Source organism: Dendropsophus ebraccatus, chromosome 5 (assembly GCF_027789765.1).
Source record: "Dendropsophus ebraccatus isolate aDenEbr1 chromosome 5, aDenEbr1.pat, whole genome shotgun sequence".
NCBI lineage: Eukaryota > Metazoa > Chordata > Amphibia > Anura > Hylidae > Dendropsophus > Dendropsophus ebraccatus.
In genome coordinates, this window is record NC_091458.1 from 40,972,391 (window position 1) to 40,992,147 (window position 19,757).

Sequence of the window (19,757 nt, forward strand, 5' to 3'; positions counted from 1 at the left end):
TTATCTTATTATTCTCTTTGTATCATACTCAGCACTTTAGTCTACTATTTTATTTATTGATTTATTTATTTATTCACTCATGTCCATCTGCAGCAGCCCCCTCATTGTATGTTTGTCGTTTTTTAACATATTGTCAGCCATGGTTCATTGTGTATTTATTGATTATTTTGTCATCATAGTGTATTTTTAAACAATAAAATTTGTATGTTGTAATATATTAGAGGTTCAGTTGTTCTTTTATTGGTATTCAGAAGAGAAGTTAGCCTGGGGTCAGAACAGTAGGTAAGATCTGGGATGTGTATAGGAGGATCTGGTCTGGTGTCTAAACAGTGGTGGCATAAGATCTGGTGTGGGATCCATACTGAGGAGAATTTGGCCTGAGGTCTGAACAGGATCAGGGATCATGTATAGTAATAGGGTAAGATCAGGGATCTGGGATCTGCACAGTAATAGGGTAAGATCAGGGATCTGGGATCTGCACAGTAATGAGATCTGCAGGGGATGTGTGTAATGCAGGGGGGCAATATCTGTAATCAGGGTTCGGGATGTGGGGTCTTTACTTTAGGGTCTGTAATTCCATTGCCGGTCTAGAGGGAATATTTCGGGCTCTGCACAGATGTGGGGCCTTACACACTGCTGGTGATATACACCGGGAAGGTTGTGTGTCCCATATAAATAAAGGAGGTACAGGCAGATCACTTCGTACAGCCCTGCAGCCCCCGCACAGGACACAATCAGCAGGACCCGTCTCTCACCTCATCCCGGTCTCCATCCGCAGCTCCTCCGCCAGTCTCTCGGTGTCCGGATCCGCCAGTCGCCTCTCTGTTCTCATCTCCATCTCCGGGGTTGTTGATACTTCCCCATGGCAACAGGAGCTCGTCACGTGATCGACTCTGCGCCGCCCAATTTCTGCGTTGAGGCCCCTCCTTAGTCACGTGATGCTGCGGGCCTGTGACTGTTTCGGTGCCGTAGGAGCCTGCGAGCTGCGCTGTCTGCTTGTAGGGAGGGGCGCGTGCGGCAGTTACAGGGTTAACTCCCAGGTGGCCGTGCGGGGTGCGCGGGAAAGATGGAGTCTGTGGAGGTGTATGCCGGGCTGCAGGCGGCTATGGGTAATAACTGTCCGGGTGTACACAGCTATGGGGGATAACACTGCCGGGTATACACAGCTATGTATAATAACACTGCCGGGTATACACAGCTATGTATAATAACACTGCCGGGTATACACAGCTATGTATAATAACACTGCCGGGTATACACAGCTATGGGGGATAACACTGCCGGGTATACACAGCTATGTATAATAACACTGCCGGGTATACACAGCTATGTATAATAACACTGCCGGGTATACACAGCTATGTATAATAACACTGCCGGGTATACACAGCTATGGGGGATAACACTGCCGGGTATACACAGCTATGTATAATAACACTGCCGGGTATACACAGCTATGTATAATAACACTGCTGGGTATACACAGCTATGTATAATAACACTGCCGGGTATACACAGCTATGTATAATAACACTGCCGGGTATACACAGCTATGGGGGATAACACTGGCCGGGTGTACACAGCTATGTATAATAACACTGCCGGGTATACACAGCTATGTATAATAACACTGCCGGGTATACACAGCTATGTATAATAACACTGCCGGGTATACACAGCTATGTATAATAACACTGCCGGGTATATACACAGCTATGTATAATAACACCGGCCGGGTATACACAGCTATGTATAATAACACCGGCCGGGTATACACAGCTATGGGGGATAACACTGCCGGGTATACACAGCTATGTATAATAACACTGCCCGGTATACACAGCTATGTATAATAACACTGGCCGGGTATACACAGCTATGGGGAATAACACTGCCGGGTATACACAGCTATGTATAATAACACCGGCCGGGTATACACAGCTATGTATAATAACACTGCCGGGTATACACAGCTATGTATAATAACACCGGCCGGGTATACACAGCTATGTATAATAACACTGCCGGGTATACACAGCTATGTATAATAACACTGCCGGGTATACACAGCTATGGGGGATAACACTGCCGGGTATACACAGCTATGTATAATAACACTGCCGGGTATATACACAGCTATGTATAATAACACCGGCCGGGTATACACAGCTATGTATAATAACACCGGCCGGGTATACACAGCTATGGGGGATAACACTGCCGGGTATACACAGCTATGTATAATAACACTGCCCGGTATACACAGCTATGTATAATAACACTGGCCGGGTATACACAGCTATGGGGAATAACACTGCCGGGTATACACAGCTATGTATAATAACACCGGCCGGGTATACACAGCTATGTATAATAACACTGCCGGGTATACACAGCTATGTATAATAACACCGGCCGGGTATACACAGCTATGTATAATAACACTGCCGGGTATACACAGCTATGTATAATAACACTGCCGGGTATACACAGCTATGGGTAATAACACTGCCGGGTATACACAGCTATGTATAATAACACTGCCGGGTATACACAGCTATGTATAATAACACTGCCGGGTATACACAGCTATGGGTAATAACACTGCCGGGTATACACAGCTATGTATAATAACACTGCCGGGTATACACAGCTATGGGTAATAACATCGGCCGGGTATACACAGCTATGTATAATAACACTGCCGGGTATACACAGCTATGTATAATAACACTGCCGGGTATACACAGCTATGGGGGATAACACTGCCGGGTATACACAGCTATGTATAATAACACTGGCGGGTATACACAGCTATGGGGGATAACACTGCCGGGTATACACAGCTATGTATAATAACACTGCCGGGTATACACAGCTATGGGTAATAACACTGCCGGGTATACACAGCTATGTATAATAACACCGGCCGGGTATACACAGCTATGTATAATAACACCGGCCGGGTATACACAGCTATGTATAATAACACTGCCGGGTATACACAGCTATGTATAATAACACTGCCGGGTATACACAGCTATGTATAATAACACTGCCAGGTATACACAGCTATGGGTAATAACATCGGCCGGGTATACACAGCTATGTATAATAACACTGCCAGGTATACACAGCTATGTATAATAACACTGCCGGGTATACACAGCTATAATAACACTGCCGGGTATACACAGCTATGTATAATAACACTGCCGGGTATACACAGCTATGTATAATAACACTGCCGGGTATATACACAGCTATGTATAATAACACTGCCGGGTATACACAGCTATGGGTAATAACATCGGCCGGGTATACACAGCTATGTATAATAACACTGCCGGGTATACACAGCTATGTATAATAACACTGCCGGGTATACACAGCTATGTATAATAACACTGCCGGGTATACACAGCTATGTATAATAACACTGGCCGGGTATACACAGCTATGGGGAATAACACTGCCGGGTATACACAGCTATGTATAATAACATCGGCCGGGTATACACAGCTATGTATAATAACACTGCCGGGTATACACAGCTATGTATAATAACACTGCCGGGTATACACAGCTATGTATAATAACACTGCCGGGTATACACAGCTATGGGTAATAACACTGGCCGGGTATACACAGCTATAAGTAATAATATTGGTCGGGTATATACACAGCTATGTATAATAACACCGGCCGGGTATATACAGCTATAATAACACTGCCGGGTATACACAGCTATGTATAATAACAGTGGCCGGGTATACACAGCTATGTATAATAACACTGCCGGGTATACACAGCTATGTATAATAACACCGGCCGGGTATATACACAGCTATGTATAATAACACCGGCCGGGTATACACAGCTATGTATAATAACACCTGCCGGGTATACACAGCTATGTATAATAACACTGCCGGGTATACACAGCTATGTATAATAACACTGCCGGGTATACACAGCTATGTATAATAACACTGCCGGGTATACACAGCTATGTATAATAACACTGCCGGGTATACACAGCTATGTATAATAACACTGCCGGGTATACACAGCTATGGGTAATAACATCGGCCGGGTATACACAGCTATGTATAATAACACTGCCGGGTATACACAGCTATGTATAATAACACTGCCGGGTATACACAGCTATGTATAATAACACTGCCGGGTATACACAGCTATGTATAATAACACTGCCGGGTATACACAGCTATGTATAATAACACTGCCGGGTATACACAGCTATGTATAATAACACTGCCGGGTATACACAGCTATGGGTAATAACATCGGCCGGGTATACACAGCTATGTATAATAACACTGGCCGGGTATACACAGCTATGTATAATAACACTGCCGGGTATACACAGCTATGTATAATAACACTGCCGGGTATACACAGCTATGTATAATAACACTGCCGGGTATACACAGCTATGTATAATAACACTGCCGGGTATACACAACTATGTATAATAACACTGCCGGGTATACACAGCTATGTATAATAACACTGCCGGGTATACACAGCTATGGGGAATAACACTGGCCGGGTATACACAGCTATGTATAATAACACTGGCCGGGTATACACAGCTATGTATAATAACACTGCCGGGTATACACAGCTATGTATAATAACACTGCCGGGTATACACAACTATGTATAATAACACTGCCGGGTATACACAGCTATGTATAATAACACTGCCGGGTATACACAGCTATGTATAATAACACTGCCGGGTATACACAGCTATGTATAATAACACTGCCGGGTATACACAGCTATGTATAATAACACCGGCCGGGTATACACAGCTATGTATAATAACACCGGCCGGGTATACACAGCTATGTATAATAACACTGGCCGGGTATACACAGCTATGTATAATAACACTGCCGGGTATACACAGCTATGTATAATAACACTGCCGGGTATACACAGCTATGTATAATAACACCGGCCGGGTATACACAGCTATGTATAATAACACCGGCCGGGTATACACAGCTATGTATAATAACACTGCCGGGTATACACAGCTATGTATAATAACACTGCCGGGTATACACAGCTATGGGTAATAACACTGGCCGGGTATACACAGCTATGGGTAATAACACTGCCGGGTATACACAGCTATGGGTAATAACACTGGCCGGGTATACACAGCTATGTATAATAACACTGCCGGGTATACACAGCTATGGGTAATAACACTGGCCGGGTATACACAGCTATGGGGAATAACACTGGCCGGGTATACACAGCTATAAGTAATAATATTGGCCGGGTATACACAGCTATAAGTAATAATATTGGCCGGGTATACACAGCTATGTATAATAACACTGCCGGCTATACACAGCTATGTATAATAACACTGCCCGGTATACACAGCTATGTATAATAATATCGGCCGGGTATACACAGCTATGTATAATAACATCGGCCGGGTATACACAGCTATGTATAATAACACTGCCGGGTATACACAGCTATGTATAATAACACCGGCCGGGTATACACAGCTATGTATAATAACACTGCCGGGTATACACAGCTATGTATAATAACACTGCCGGGTATACACAGCTATGGGTAATAACACTGGCCGGGTATACACAGCTATAAGTAATAATATTGGCCGGGTATACACAGCTATAAGTAATAATATTGGCCGGGTATATACACAGCTATAAGTAATAATATTGGCCGGGTATATACACAGCTATAAGTAATAATATTGGCCGGGTATATACACAGCTATAAGTAATAATATTGGCCGGGTATATACAGCTATAAGTAATAATATTGGCCGGGTATATACAGCTATAAGTAATAATATTGGCCGGGTATACACAGCTATGGGGAATAACACATCGGGCGGTTGTCACCGTCCCTCTTTGACATTTTACTGACGAATGGCCTGAAATGTGATAGAAATGCGTGTGAGGCCTAGGCCAGAATTACACAAGTGTTTGTAAAGCACATGGTGACCCGAGGGTGGCTAGCTGTACATCTTCGGTACCTTATAATAAGGCATTAATGTCTCCTTTAGAGATGAGCGCACTGGAGCATGCAGCATTCAGTAACCAGTAACTGAAGAAGTCGGATGCAGCCTTAGGGAGTCCTGGAAAATATGAATACAGCCTATGGTTGCATCCATGTTTTCCAGGCAGCCTTACGGAACTAAGCAGGCTTGCGTTTCGCTCATCTCTAATCTCCTTTTTACCTTCTCAGAGAAGTTATCCAGTGAAGCCGCCATCCTGGCCCAATACACAAAGCGAGCTGGAGACTACAGCGTCACCCTGGAAAAGTTAAACACAAGCTTTGACCAGGTGAGATGTTAGTGTAACACCTATGTGCATCAGCTAGGAGAATGTTGTCCTTGTTATGGGATATTACTACAGGCGTCTGGCTCTTTCACCATTCAGCGGTATTCCTGGCTCCCCCTAGTGGAGCTGTGGTGTAGTTGCCAGGCATAGCTGATGACAGTTCAAGCAAACACTAAAGGTCCTTTTAGAGACATAGATTTATCGGCTATGGGGTGGGGGGCCACAGACAAGCACTGGTCAGCAGGATCAGCAGCTCTTTTGCTGTGCCTTTACAGGACATGAGAAATCGAGCAGATAGGTTGAATTAAAGGGGAACTCCGGAAAAGAAAAACTTGTTTTCTATTAAAAGTACATTAAAAGTTAAATATACACTACCGTTCAAAAATTTGGGGTCACCCAAACAGTTTTGTGTTTTCCATGAACGGTCACACTTCCTCACCACCATACGTTGTGAAATGAATAGAAAATAGTCAAGACATTGACAAGGTTAGAAATAATGATTTGTATTTGAAATAACATTGTTATTACATCACACTTTGCTTTCGTCAAAGAATCCACCTTTTGCAGCAATTACAGCATTGCACACCTTTGGCATTCTAGCTATTAAAGGACAACTCCCGCGGGACCCCCCCCCCAAAAAAAACACAGACACCATACTCACCATCCTTCCGGTGACTATCGCCACTCCATTCGTCCGCCTCACCGTCACCGCCGTTCAGCGATGTTTCTGATTTCCGGGTCCTGGGGATGGAAAAGGCTGCCAGTGCGCTTGCGCACCGGCAGCCTTTTCATTGGCTGGAGCACATCACATGGCTTCCAGCAACCTCAGCCAATCAGGGCTGACGAAGCTGGAAGCCATGTGATGCGCTCCAGCCAATGAAAAGGCTGCTGGTGCGCATGTGCACCAGCAGCCTTTTCCGTCCCATTCACTCTCTATGAAGACGCCAAGGAGGAAGAAGACCCGGACCGCGCCCCGGCTCTGACGTCGTCGTCACCAGATGCCGCCCGGGAGAAGAGGACCGTGACGATCGTAATAGGTAATGTATATATTCTTTAACTTCCGGGCGGGGGGGTCGGGGGTCCGAAAGTGGGGGAAGGGGGCCAGACCGGGTATTTAACCATATTACAAAGTTATATAACTTTGTAATGTGTGTTAAATAAGCTAAAAAAATTTTTCGTGGGAGTTGTCCTTTAATCTGTTAAGGTAAGCTGGAGAAATTGGATTGGTTGGATGGTCACTTCTGGCGTACCATACGGTCAAGCTGCTCCCACAACAGCTCAATGGGGTTCAGATCTGGTGACTGCGCTGGCCACTCCATTACCTATGATAGAATACCAGCTGCCTGCTTCTGCTGTAAATAGTTCTTGCACAATTTGGAGGTGTGTTTAGGGTCATTGTCCTGTTGTAGGATGAAATTGGCTCCAACCAAGCGCTGTCCACTGGGTATGGCATGGCGTTGCAAAATTGAGTGATAGCCTTCCTTATTCAGAATCCCTTTTACCCTGTACAAATCTCCCACCTTACCAGCACCAAAGCAACCCCAGACCATCACATTACCTCCACCATGCTTAACAGATGGCGTCAGGCATTCTTCCAGCATCTTTTCATTTGTTCTGCGTCTCACAAACGCTCTTCTTTGTGATCCAAACATCTCAAACTTGGATTCATCCGTCCACAACACTTTTTTCCAGTCTTCCTCTGTCCAATGTCTGTGTTCTTTTGCCCATCTTAATCTTTTTCTTTTATTGGCCAGTCTCAGATATGGCTTTTTCTTTGCCACTCTGCCCTGAAGCCCAAAATCCCGCAGCCGCCTCTTCACTGTAGATGTTGACACTGGTGTTTTGCGGGTACTATTTAATGAAGATGCCAGTTGGGGACCTGTGAGGCGTCTGTTTCTCAAACTAGAGACTCTAATGTGCTTATCTTGTTGCTTAGTTGTGGAACGCGGCCTCCCACTTCTTTTTCTACTCTGGTTAGAGCCTGTTTGTGCTGTCCTCTGAAGGGAGTAGTACACACCGTTGTAGGAAATCTTCAATTTCTTAGCAATTTCTCGCATGGAATAGCCTTCATTTCTAAGAACAAGAATAGACTGTCGAGTTTCAGATGAAAGTTCTCTTTTTCTGGCCATTTTGAGCGTTTAATTGACCCCACAAATGTGATGCTCCAGAAACACAATCTGCTCAAAGGAAGGTCAGTTTTGTAGCTTCTGTAACGAGCTAGACTGTTTTCAGATGTGTGAACATGATTGCACAAGGGTTTTCTAATCATCAATTAGCCTTCTGAGCCAATGAGCAAACACATTGTACCATTAGAACACTGAAGTGATAGTTGCTTGAAATGGGCCTCTATACACTTATGTAGATATTGCACCAAAAACCAGACATTTGCAGCTAGAATAGTCATTTACCACATTAGCAATGTATAGTGTATTTGTTTAAAGTTAGGACTAGTTTAAAGTTATCTTCATTGAAAAGTACAGTGCTTTTCCTTCAAAAATAAGGACATTTCAATGTGAATCCAAAATTTTGAACGGTAGTGTATGTGTCTATACAATGTATTACTGTATCTGTATGGTTCTGCCACACTGGTAGCTGATAGAAATCCAGGAAGTGAAAAAAAATGGCCCTTGTGCAAATCCACATTTTCTCCTGCTCCTTCTGCTATCCCCCCTTAGGAGACAAATCTTCTATGCCTCTATCTCACATTGTGTGTGTTTGCTGAGATCAGGCTGATGATGCAGACAGGTGTCAGGGCGTGATGTCCCAGGAGGCTTGGCTGGATTCACCATCTCTGACCGGCCAGAAGCAGGTGTTGCACTGATTTCTCTAATTGTGCAGAAGTGTGCAGTGAAATTAGGGCTGTGTTCACACATGTTGGAGTGTTATTGCAGTACTGCAGCGTATTCACAAAAATGATGCAGTTACACAAGTAAATGATGCTAAACGGCCATTATGTACAGTGTGCTGTTAGAGGTCGAGAATACAGCGCGCTGTGTGGTGTTACAGGTAGAGAATACAGTGTGGTGTTACAGGTAGAGAATACAGTGCTGTGTGGTGTTACAGGTAGAGAATACAGCGTGCTGTGTGGTGTTACAGGTAGATAATACAGCGTGCTGTGTGGTGTTACAGGTAGAGAATACAGCACTGTGCGGTGTTACGGGTAGAGAATACAGCTTGCTGTGTGGTGTTACGGGTAGAGGATACAGTGCTGTGTGGTGTTACGGGTAGAGGATACAGCGTGCTGTGTGGTGTTACAGGTAGAGGATACAGCGTGCTGTGTGGTGTTACAGGTAGAGGATACAGCGTGCTGTGTGGTGTTACAGGTAGAGGATACAGCGTGCTGTGTGGTGTTACAGGTAGAGGATACAGCGTGCTGTGTGGTGTTACAGGTAGAGAATACAGCGTGCTGTGTGGTGTTACAGGTAGAGAATACAGCGTGCTGTGTGGTGTTACGGGTAGAGAATACAGTGTGCTGTGTGGTGTTACGGGTAGAGAATACAGTGTGCTGTGTGGTGTTACGGGTAGAGAATACAGTGTGCTGTGTGGTGTTATGGGTAGAGAATACAGTGTGCTGTGTGGTGTTACGGGTAGAGGATACAGTGCTGTGTGGTGTTACAGGTAGAGGATACAGCGTGCTGTGTGGTGTTAAAGGTAGAGAATACAGCGTGCTGTGTGGTGTTACAGGTAGAGAATACAGAGTGCTGTGTGGTGTTACGGGTAGAGGATACAGTGCTGTGTGGTGTTACAGGTAGAGAATACAGTGTGCAGTGTGGTGTTACAGGTAGAGAATACAGCGTGCTGTGTGGTGTTACGGGTAGAGGATACAGTGCTGTGTGGTGTTACAGGTAGAGAATACAGCGTGCTGTGCGGTGTTACAGGTAGAGAATACAGTGTGCTGTGCGGTGTTACAGGTAGAGAATACAGTGCTGTGTGGTGTTACAGGTAGAGAATACAGCGTGCTGTGCGGTGTTACAGGTAGAGAATACAGCGTGCTGTGTGGTGTTACAGGTAGAGAATACAGCGTGCTGTGCGGTGTTACAGGTAGAGAATACAGCATGCTGTGTGGTGTTACAGGTAGAGAATACAGTGCTGTGTGGTGTTACAGATAGAGAATACAGTGTGCTGTGTGGTGTTACAGGTAGAGAATACAGCTTGCTGTGTGGGGTTACAGGTAGAGGATACAGCGTGCTGTGTGGTGTTACAGGTAGAGGATACAGCGTGCTGTGTGGTGTTACAGGTAGAGAATACAGTGTGCTGTGTGGTGTTACAGGTAGAGAATACAGTGTGCTGTGTGGTGTTACGGGTAGAGAATACAGTGTGCTGTGTGGTGTTACGGGTAGAGAATACAGTGTGCTGTGTGGTGCTACGGGTAGAGGATACAGGGCTATGTGGTGTTACGGGTAGAGGATACAGCGTGCTGTGTGGTGTTAAAGGTAGAAAATACAGCGTGCTGTGTGGTGTTACGGGTAGAGGATACAGTGCTGTGTGGTGTTACGGGTAAAGGATACAGTGCTGTGTGGTGTTACAGGTAGAGAATACAGCGTGCTGCGTGGTGTTACGGGTAGAGGATACAGTGCTGTGTGGTGTTACAGGTAGAGAATACAGCGTGCTGTCCGGTGTTACAGGTAGAGAATACAGCGTGCTGTGCGGTGTTACAGGTAGAGAATACAGCGTGATGTGTGGTGTTACAGGTAGAGAATACATTGCTGTGTGGTGTTACAGGTAGAGAATACAGCGTGCTGTGCGGTGTTACAGGTAGAGAATACAGTGTGCTGTGCGGTGTTACAGGTAGAGAATACAGTGCTGTGTGGTGTTACAGGTAGAGAATACAGCGTGCTGTGTGGTGTTACAGGTAGAGAATACAGCGTGCTGTGTGGTGTTACAGGTAGAGAATACAGTGTGCTGTGTGGTGTTACAGGTAGAGAATACAGCGTGCTGTGTGGTGTTACAGGTAGAGAATACAGTGTGCTGTGTGGTGTTACAGGTAGAGAATACAGCGTGCTGTGTGGTGTTACAGGTAGAGAATACAGTGTGGTGTTACAGGTCGAGAATACAGCGTGCTGTGCGGTGTTACCGGTAGAGAATACAGCATGCTGTGTGGTGTTACAGGTAGAGAATACAGCGTGCTGTGTGGTGTTACAGGTAGAGAATACAGTGCTGTGTGGTGTTACAGGTAGAGAATACAGTGCTGTGTGGTGTTACAGGTAGAGAATGCAGTGTGCTGTGTGGTGTTACAGGTAGAGAATACAGTGCTGTGTGGTGTTACAGGTAGAGAATACAGTGTGCTGTGCGGTGTTACAGGTAGAGAATACAGTGTGGTGTTACAGGTAGAGAATACAGCGTGCTGTGTGGTGTTACAGGTAGAGGATACAGCGTGCTGTGTGGTAATACAGGTAGAGAATACAGCGTGCTGTGTGGTGTTACAGGTAGAGAATACAGCGTGCTGTGTGTTGTTACAAGTAGAGAATACAGTGTGCTGTGCGGTGTTACAGGTAGAGAATACAGTGTGCTGTGTGGTGTTACAGGCAGAGAATACAGCGTGCTGTGTGGTGTTACAGGTAGAGAATACAGCGTGCTGTGTGGTGTTACAGGTAGAGAATATAGCGTGCTGTGTGGTGTTACAGGTAGAGAATACAGCGTGCTGTGTGATGTTACAGGTAGAGAATACAGCGTGCTGTGTGGTGTTACAGGTAGAGAATACAGCGTGCTGTGTGATGTTACAGGTAGAGAATACAGCGTGCTGTGTGGTGTTACAGGTAGAGAATACAGTGTGGTGTTACAGGTAGAGAATACAGTGTGCTGTGTGGTGTTACAGGTAGAGAATACAGTGCTGTGTGGTGTTACAGGTAGAGAATACAGTGTGCTGTGTGGTGTTACAGGTAGAGAATACAGAGTGCTGTGTGATGTTACAGGTAAAGAATACAGTGTGCTGTGTGGTGTTACAGGTAGAGAATACAGCGTGCTGTGTGGTGTTACAAGTAAAGAATACAGTGTGCTGTGTGGTGTTACAGGTAAAGAATACAGTGTGCTGTGTGGTGTTACAGGTAGAGAATACAGCGTGCTGTGTGGTGTTACAGGTAGAGAATACAGCGTGCTGTGTGGTGTTACAGGTAGAGAATACAGCGTGCTGTGTGGTGTTACAGGTAGAGAATACAGTGCTGTGTGGTGTTACAAGTAAAGAATACAGTGTGCTGTGTGGTGTTACAGGTAAAGAATACAGTGTGCTGTGTGGTGTTACAGGTAGAGAATACAGCGTGCTGTGTGGGTGGGACCACAATGAAATCATAAATTACTGCAAATAATTCAGTAACACAATGAAACTGCAATGTGTGAACACAGCCTAGATGTTCTGCAACAGCTTTGGGCGGGGAATGTGCAGGGTGGAGGACTGTGATGAACAGCTGAGGGAAAGCATTGCATTCTGGAACCTGTAGTGCTGTGTATAACTGATAAACCAGGAAGTGCAGAAACACAAAACAGAACAAAACCCCCAAAACAAATGGATTTTTGGTAGTTTAAAAAATGGAATAGATAGGTAAGTAATGCTTTATGCTTCTGCAGAAGTTTCATTTTTTTTTAACCTTTACCTGGAGTTCCCCTTTAACAATGTTTGTTTTGCCTTAACCCTTAGACGACCCAGGGCGTATAGTTACGCCATGGAAGTCTGTCCCCAGACGACCTACGGCGTAACTACGCCCTGGGTGTTTCTCCCGCTATGAAGCGTGCTCCGGCGCTCAATGAGCAGATCGCCGATAACACTGATCAATGCTATGCCTATGGCATAGCACTCATCAGTGTAGAAATCAAACTAATGTATGTAAAAGTCCCCCAAAGGGACTTCAAATGTGTAAAAAAAAAAAAAAGTTAAAAACACCAACACACTACCCCAAAGCCCCTCCCCCAATAAAGGTTGAAATCACCCCCCTTTCCCATTATATAAATAAAACATAAAAATAAATAAACAAACATATAATATACCGTAGCGTGCGTAATTGTCCGATCTATTAAAATATAACAAGCGTCATTGCGAACGGAGAACGGCGTACACGGAAAGAGGGAAAAAAGTGCGCGGATTACCGATTTTATGTTGCATTATATATAAAAAAAAAATTAATAAAAAGTGATCAAAACGTCCGATCTTCACAAATATGGTATTAATAAAAACTAGAGATCATGGCGGAAAAAATGACACCCCATACAGCCCCGTAGGTGAAAAAATAAAACCGTTATAAGCGTCACAATAGGCCCATTTTATTTATAATTAATTGCCAAAAAAATTTCATTTAAAAAAAAAATATAACATTAGAGAATTTGCATAAACCTGCATATGGTTGTGTTCGGACTGACCTATAGAATAATTGTATCATGTCGCTTTTACCATATAGTGCATTACGTAGACACAGGAACCCCCCAAACGTTACCATATTGCATTCTTTTTTGCAATTTCACCAATTTATATCTTCATAAATAATATATTTGGAATTCCATCATACATGTTATGGTAGAATGAATGACGCCATTACACAGTACAACTATTCCTGTAACAAATAAGCCCTTACATGGCCTTGTAGATAAAAAACTGAAAGTGCTAGAGCTCTTAGAAAGGGGAGGAGGGAAAAACAAAAACACTAAGATCAAAATTTGCGCGGTCCACTGGGTCATTTTGGGCCTGGTCCTCAAAGGGCCGGGCTAATTTTCGTTTTTGCATTTTTCCTCCTTGTGCTTAAAAGGCCATAGCACTTGCATGTTTACACCTATAGACCCACATGAGCCCTTATTTTTTGCGTCACTAATTGTACTTTGCAATGACAGGCTGAATTTTTCCATAAAATATGCTGCGAAACCAGGAAAAATTTATTATGTGCGGTGAAATTGAAAAAAAATAAAATTTTTCTTTGGGGGGGCTTTGTATTTACACCGTTCACCCTGGGGTAAAACTGACTTGTTATAGATGTTCCTCAAGTTGTTATGATTACAACGATAAGTAACATGTATAACTTTTATTGTATCTGATGGCCTGTAAAAAATTCAAACCATTGTTAACAAATATATGTTCCTTAAAATCGCTCCATTCCCAAGCTTATAGCGCTTTTATCCTTTGGTCTATGGGGCTGTATGAGGTGTCATTTTTTGCGCCATGATGTGTACTTTCTATCGGTACCTTGATTGCGCATATGCAACTTTTTGATCGCTTTTTATTACAATTTTTCTGGATTTGATGCGACCAAAAATGCGCAATTTTGCACTTTGGGATTTTTTTGCGCTTACGCTGTTTACCTTGCGAGATCAGGAATGTGATTAATTAATAGTTTGGGCGATTACGCACGCGGCGTATATTTTTTTAATTTATTTATTTTTATTTATAACATGGGAAAAGGGGGGTGATTCTGACTTTTATTAGGGGAGGGGGCTTTTTATTGATAACACTTTTTTTTTTTTACACTTATACTAGAAGCCCCCCTGGGGGACTTCTAGTATAAGCACACTGATCTCTCATTGAGATCTATCCTGTATACTAATATAGGATAGATCGATGAGATCTGGCACTTTAATTACTTCCGGCTGCTGCAGCTAGAAGCAATCGAATGCCGAGCCGGGATCAGCGCCATTACGGTGCTGAGCCCCGGCGGAGAAGGATGTGTGGATTGCTCCTTCGGGACAACATCCCGGAGGAGCGATCCACCCCACTAGACACCAGGGAACGGCTGCATCAAGTAATCGGATGCAGCTGTCAACTTTGACAGCTGGATCCGATTACTTTATTAGCGGGCATGGCGATTGGACCGTGCCCGCTAATAGCCACGGTCTCGGGCTACGAGCGGCACCAGGGACCGCGGCGGTTCAGAGCGCGGCCCCGCTCTGAACACATGGAGGCGGCCCTGGACGTACGGGTACGACTAAGGGTTAATTGTAGGTGCCTACATGTGTATACAGTGGTGCCTTGGATTAGGAGCATAATTCGTTCCAAAGCAAATTTTCCCATAAGAAATCATAGAAATGCAGACAATTGGTTCCACGCCCCAAAAATAATGATTTATTATTCTGAATAACATGTAAAACAAATGAAACAAACATTCAGAAACAGCAGAATATGTGATATTATTAGTTACTGTACAGTAATAGAGAGGATGAGAAACACAAGGACTGACAGAGACTGCAGGGAGCATGAAGGAATAAGCAGGACAGATGTGGGGACATACATGCACTCTGTCCGGGGAGAGAGGGGTTACAGCTATGGAGAAATTTACCCACAGTCCTGTCCCCTGATGCAAGCCCCAGCCTGAAGTGGATCTGCTATGATTTGGAAGGTGTGGGAGACTTCCGGGGTCAGAGTACAGTGTTATAAACCCCGCTATGCAGACCCCGCAAAGCAGTGCCCCTCCCCCACTCGCGCTCCCACCCAGTACAGGGAGCTCTTAAACCAAAGCAATGCTCTTAAACCAAGTCACAATGTTTAAAAACTGTGAGCTCTTAAACCAAAACACTCTTAAACCAAGTTACCACTGTGTGTGTAAATATATATATATAGCTAGCCTATCTGGCAGTGCCATTAGGCAGGGTACAAAGGTGGTAAAAAGTTTCACTACTGACTGTACCACCGACTGAACTCCGGACCTCTTATGGAACTCTTGGCATCATTATTTATTATGATGCTGGGAGCTCTGAAACAGTTAGAGCTTGGTGTTACTGTATTGATACAGTCGTGTTAGTTCAACAGCAAATAGGTTTAGCTGTTTCCGAGCTCCAGGCTTCATAATAAATCATGCCGAGAGTTCCAAGAGGCCGTAATATAGAGTCAGCTTGCGGTCCCTATATCTTGGACGTGTGCATGCAGTCTTAGATGCCCATTTGCTACTAGCAAGATCTCACGAGTAGTTAATTTATTTTATACCTCAAATGCCTGCTTAAAGGGGTTGTGTGGGAAAAAGCCATGCTGCCAGGGACATGATAGTAATGTATACTTACCTGTCCTGCTCCCGGGCCGCCCACTCTGTGCCGCTATCAGTGTTTTTATAATATCCAGTGACATCCTGTTCCCCTAGAACCGTTATTGGCGAACCTATGACACGCCATAGTCGCTGACACGCGGCCGCATACAGAAAAGTATGCAGCCGCATACAGAAAAGTATGTGGCCGCATGCAAACTCCAGGACAGCCCAGCGGCCTAACAGTGCGGCCTGACCCCACGTATTTTCCGCACCACAAACCGCCCAGACGCAGCTACTGTGATGTCACCTGGCACAGTAGCTGTGTACGACCGGCCTAAGCAGTGCCACGCTCCAGCCCCGTCCTCCTCCTGCACCTTCCTCCAGCCCCGTCCTCCTCCTGCCTCCATCGTCGTCTCCTGGTGCCACAGCCCGCATTCTGAACCGCAGCAGAATTGTAAGTGTGTGTGGGGAGGGATGGGGGTCGGGGAATGGGTCAGGTGGGGTATTGTGTGCGTGTGTGGAGGGATGGAGGTCAGCGTATGGGTCAGGTGGGGAATTGTGTGTGTGGGAAGGAATGGGGTCAGGTTGGGTAATGTGTATGTGGGTAAGGAGGTCAGGTGGGGTAGTGTTGGTGGAAGGTTCAGGTAGGGTAGTGTATGGGGAGGAATGGGGGTCAGGTGGGGTAGTGTATGGGGGTCGGGTAGTGTATGTGTTTGTGGTTTTTAGTTTACTTCACACAGTAATTATTATAATAGTAGTAATAATTCTTAATAATAATAGTTATTTAAATTGTAAATATTGCAAAATTATGGTGTTTTTGGAGAGTTACCAAGACACACCAAGCTCAAAAGGTTGCCCATCACTGCCCTAGGAAATGACCTGTCAGCATAGACTCTATGCTGAGTGGCACGTCATCAGATTATTTCAAAACACTGACATCAGCGGAGAGCGGGCAGCCCCGGAACCAATAGCGGCCAGGGAACGGGACAGGTAAGCATGGCTAAGTATGACTTTTTCCTGGACAACCCCTTTTAGCTGTATACACAGGGCCACATGTATAATCATTTCCAGCTTGATAATCTGAATAACTTTTTATACTCTTTCACTACAGGTTCAGTCCAGACTTGTGCGTGTGGCATCTGTAAAATCAGGATTTAGCCAAAACCTTGTGTAAAAGGACATGCCACAGGATGGAACACCGGGGTCATGGAAGGAAGCCTAACTTGTACGACCTTGGTCATTGTTTATTATGTAAATGTATGGATATGGCTGAGACCTATAATAAATGCTGATAGTGGACAGAGTGATGTGTAGTGGACCTGCACAGTAACCAGTTCTACAAAAGTGTTTCTGCTGCTTTAATAAACTTTTGAAATGTTTCATTGGTCGGGGTTTAAGTATTTAACATTGAACAGTATTGAGTTGAGAGAACACCACGTAGCTGAGCGCTTCCCTCCTCATTCTTTGTCTATGGGGCTGAGCTGGTCAAATACGAAAAGTCATATAAAGACCTTTGTTAAAAAGATTTTGTACCCCTTATCTGTTCTGCCGATGTTTGGCGTCTTGGAAATTTATATGTGGTTGTGTCTCTCGGCTGCATTTTATTTCCACAGACCCCAACTGCTTACTATGTCTCAATCATGTCAAGACTTTATTAATAGAGGTGAGCGAACCTCGAGTCGATCCAAACCCGAACTTTCCGCATTTGATTAGCGGTGGCTGCTGAACTTGGATAAAGCCCTAAGGCTATGTGGAAAACATGCATATAGTCATTGGCTGTATCCATGTTTCCAGACAACCTTAGAGCTTTATCCAAGTTCAGCAGCCCCAGCTAATCAAATGCCTATCGTTCAGGTTCGGATGGACTCGAACCCGAACATGGTTCGCTCATCTCTATTTATTGATGATAACTGTCAGTGTAGCCACACCATCCATTTTACATGCTCAGTTACTTTGGCAACAAGAACAGGAGCCAAAGTGGGACATTCATTAAGGGCTGTGGAGTCGATAAGCCGCAGCTCCAACTCCTGAATTTTATCAGGACCGACTACGACTTCTCCTGTGTGTGCAGTGTCTCCAGCCTCCATGTCCTGAACAACTCAGAACTAGACTAGATGGAGCAGGTGGTGTTTTCCTGCTGACAATCTTCTATGTTTCTCACTAAATATTCACCATACACACAGAAATACTGCTAACAATGCCAGATCACTGTAATATAGAGGTCAGACATAGTGATATAGAGAGGGGTCAAACATAGTTATATAGAGGTCACACAATGATATAGAAGGTCACTGTGGTTGCACTCAATAGCACACACACACACACACACACACACACAGAGTCTGCTGCAGCCATAGCACACAGCTCTCACACACACGGCTTGCTGTAGTCATAGCGCGCACACACACACAGCCTACTGCAGCCATAACTCACACACACACAGCTGCTGCCATTAAACACTGAAGAAAAACACACAATCTTTTTCCAGAGAAAAGCACCACACAAACTGCCAAATAGTGACCGACAACTTTTCCATGACCCCTCTTATCTAATAGGGCCAGTGTCCTATTACTGATATATCCCCCGACCACCCTTATGTAATAGGGCCAGTGTCCTATTAGAGTGTTGCTCATAATATATATTCAAGAGCAAAACTTGTAAAATTCATATCAAAATTCAATTCTACATTTTTTAAAGATTTTTTACATTTTTTTCCGACTCTAGCCAAAACTAGCTCCAACTCCGAATCCACAGCCCTGCATTCATTGGGTGCAATGGAACCCACAGGCCTGTGTGTTTAGTGCATCCCGTAGATGCTATAAATTGGGGATACTATGGTCAGGGGACAGGTTGGAGATCAATGATCCAATTTTAACAGTCTGCCATGCCAGGTGCTGTCCAGGTATGATGGCAATTGTAGTTTTGCAACAGCTGGAGGGCCACAAGTTTGACACCCTCTCCCTAGCACTTCGCTAGAACCTAAATTCCAACCTGTGTGGCAAGTGATTTCCAGCAGTATAGCAGTGATGGTGATCTTCCTCAGTGAATTCAATTTAATATTGAAAGTCTTGTACATCACCACAAGGGGGTATCATGGGGGCCCCATTACATTATATAACAGGAGGCTGATATCATTTGAATGAGAATCACTTAGACTACACAGTTTCACATATTCCTTTAATAAACCCTTATAACTATTTCCAGCCTAAATCTCATTAAACAAAATATTTATAAATATAACCATTTTCTAGTATCCTTTTAATATATATAATTTATATCATATGGTAGTGCACACACTGCGTATTAGAGCAAATCCTTGCAGTCACCCTAGCGTCTAGTATTCCCCCCCCCCCCTTTGGCTTTAAAACTGGTGTTAAGGGCGGGTTCACACTACGGAATTCTCGCGGACAATGTCTGCGGAATTCCGTCAGCTGTCCCCCCGCACGGGCACGCGCTT

The 19,757-nt window shown here is 44.5% G+C and overlaps 1 protein-coding gene and 1 long non-coding RNA gene across 4 annotated transcripts in view; one reads left to right on the forward strand and one right to left on the reverse strand.

Annotated features, from left to right (window-relative positions):
- CCDC169 (coiled-coil domain containing 169) overlaps positions 1-1,101 on the reverse strand; it is a 32,280-nt gene extending 31,179 nt beyond the window's left edge. For all 3 annotated transcript variants that reach the window (XR_011363144.1, XR_011363143.1, XM_069969929.1), the window contains exon 1: positions 756-1,101. Coding sequence is in view for 1 of the 3 variants with exons in the window: in XM_069969929.1 (XP_069826030.1) it covers positions 756-838 (83 nt within the window). In the remaining 2 variants the exon portion in view is untranslated. The remainder of the gene's footprint in view (positions 1-755) is intronic.
- LOC138792462 (uncharacterized) lies at positions 948-17,679 on the forward strand. The gene is made up of 3 exons (XR_011363145.1): positions 948-1,109; positions 6,277-6,374; positions 17,412-17,679. It is a non-coding gene; the product is annotated as an uncharacterized lncRNA (long non-coding RNA).
- Positions 17,680-19,757: the final 2,078 nt, after the last annotated feature.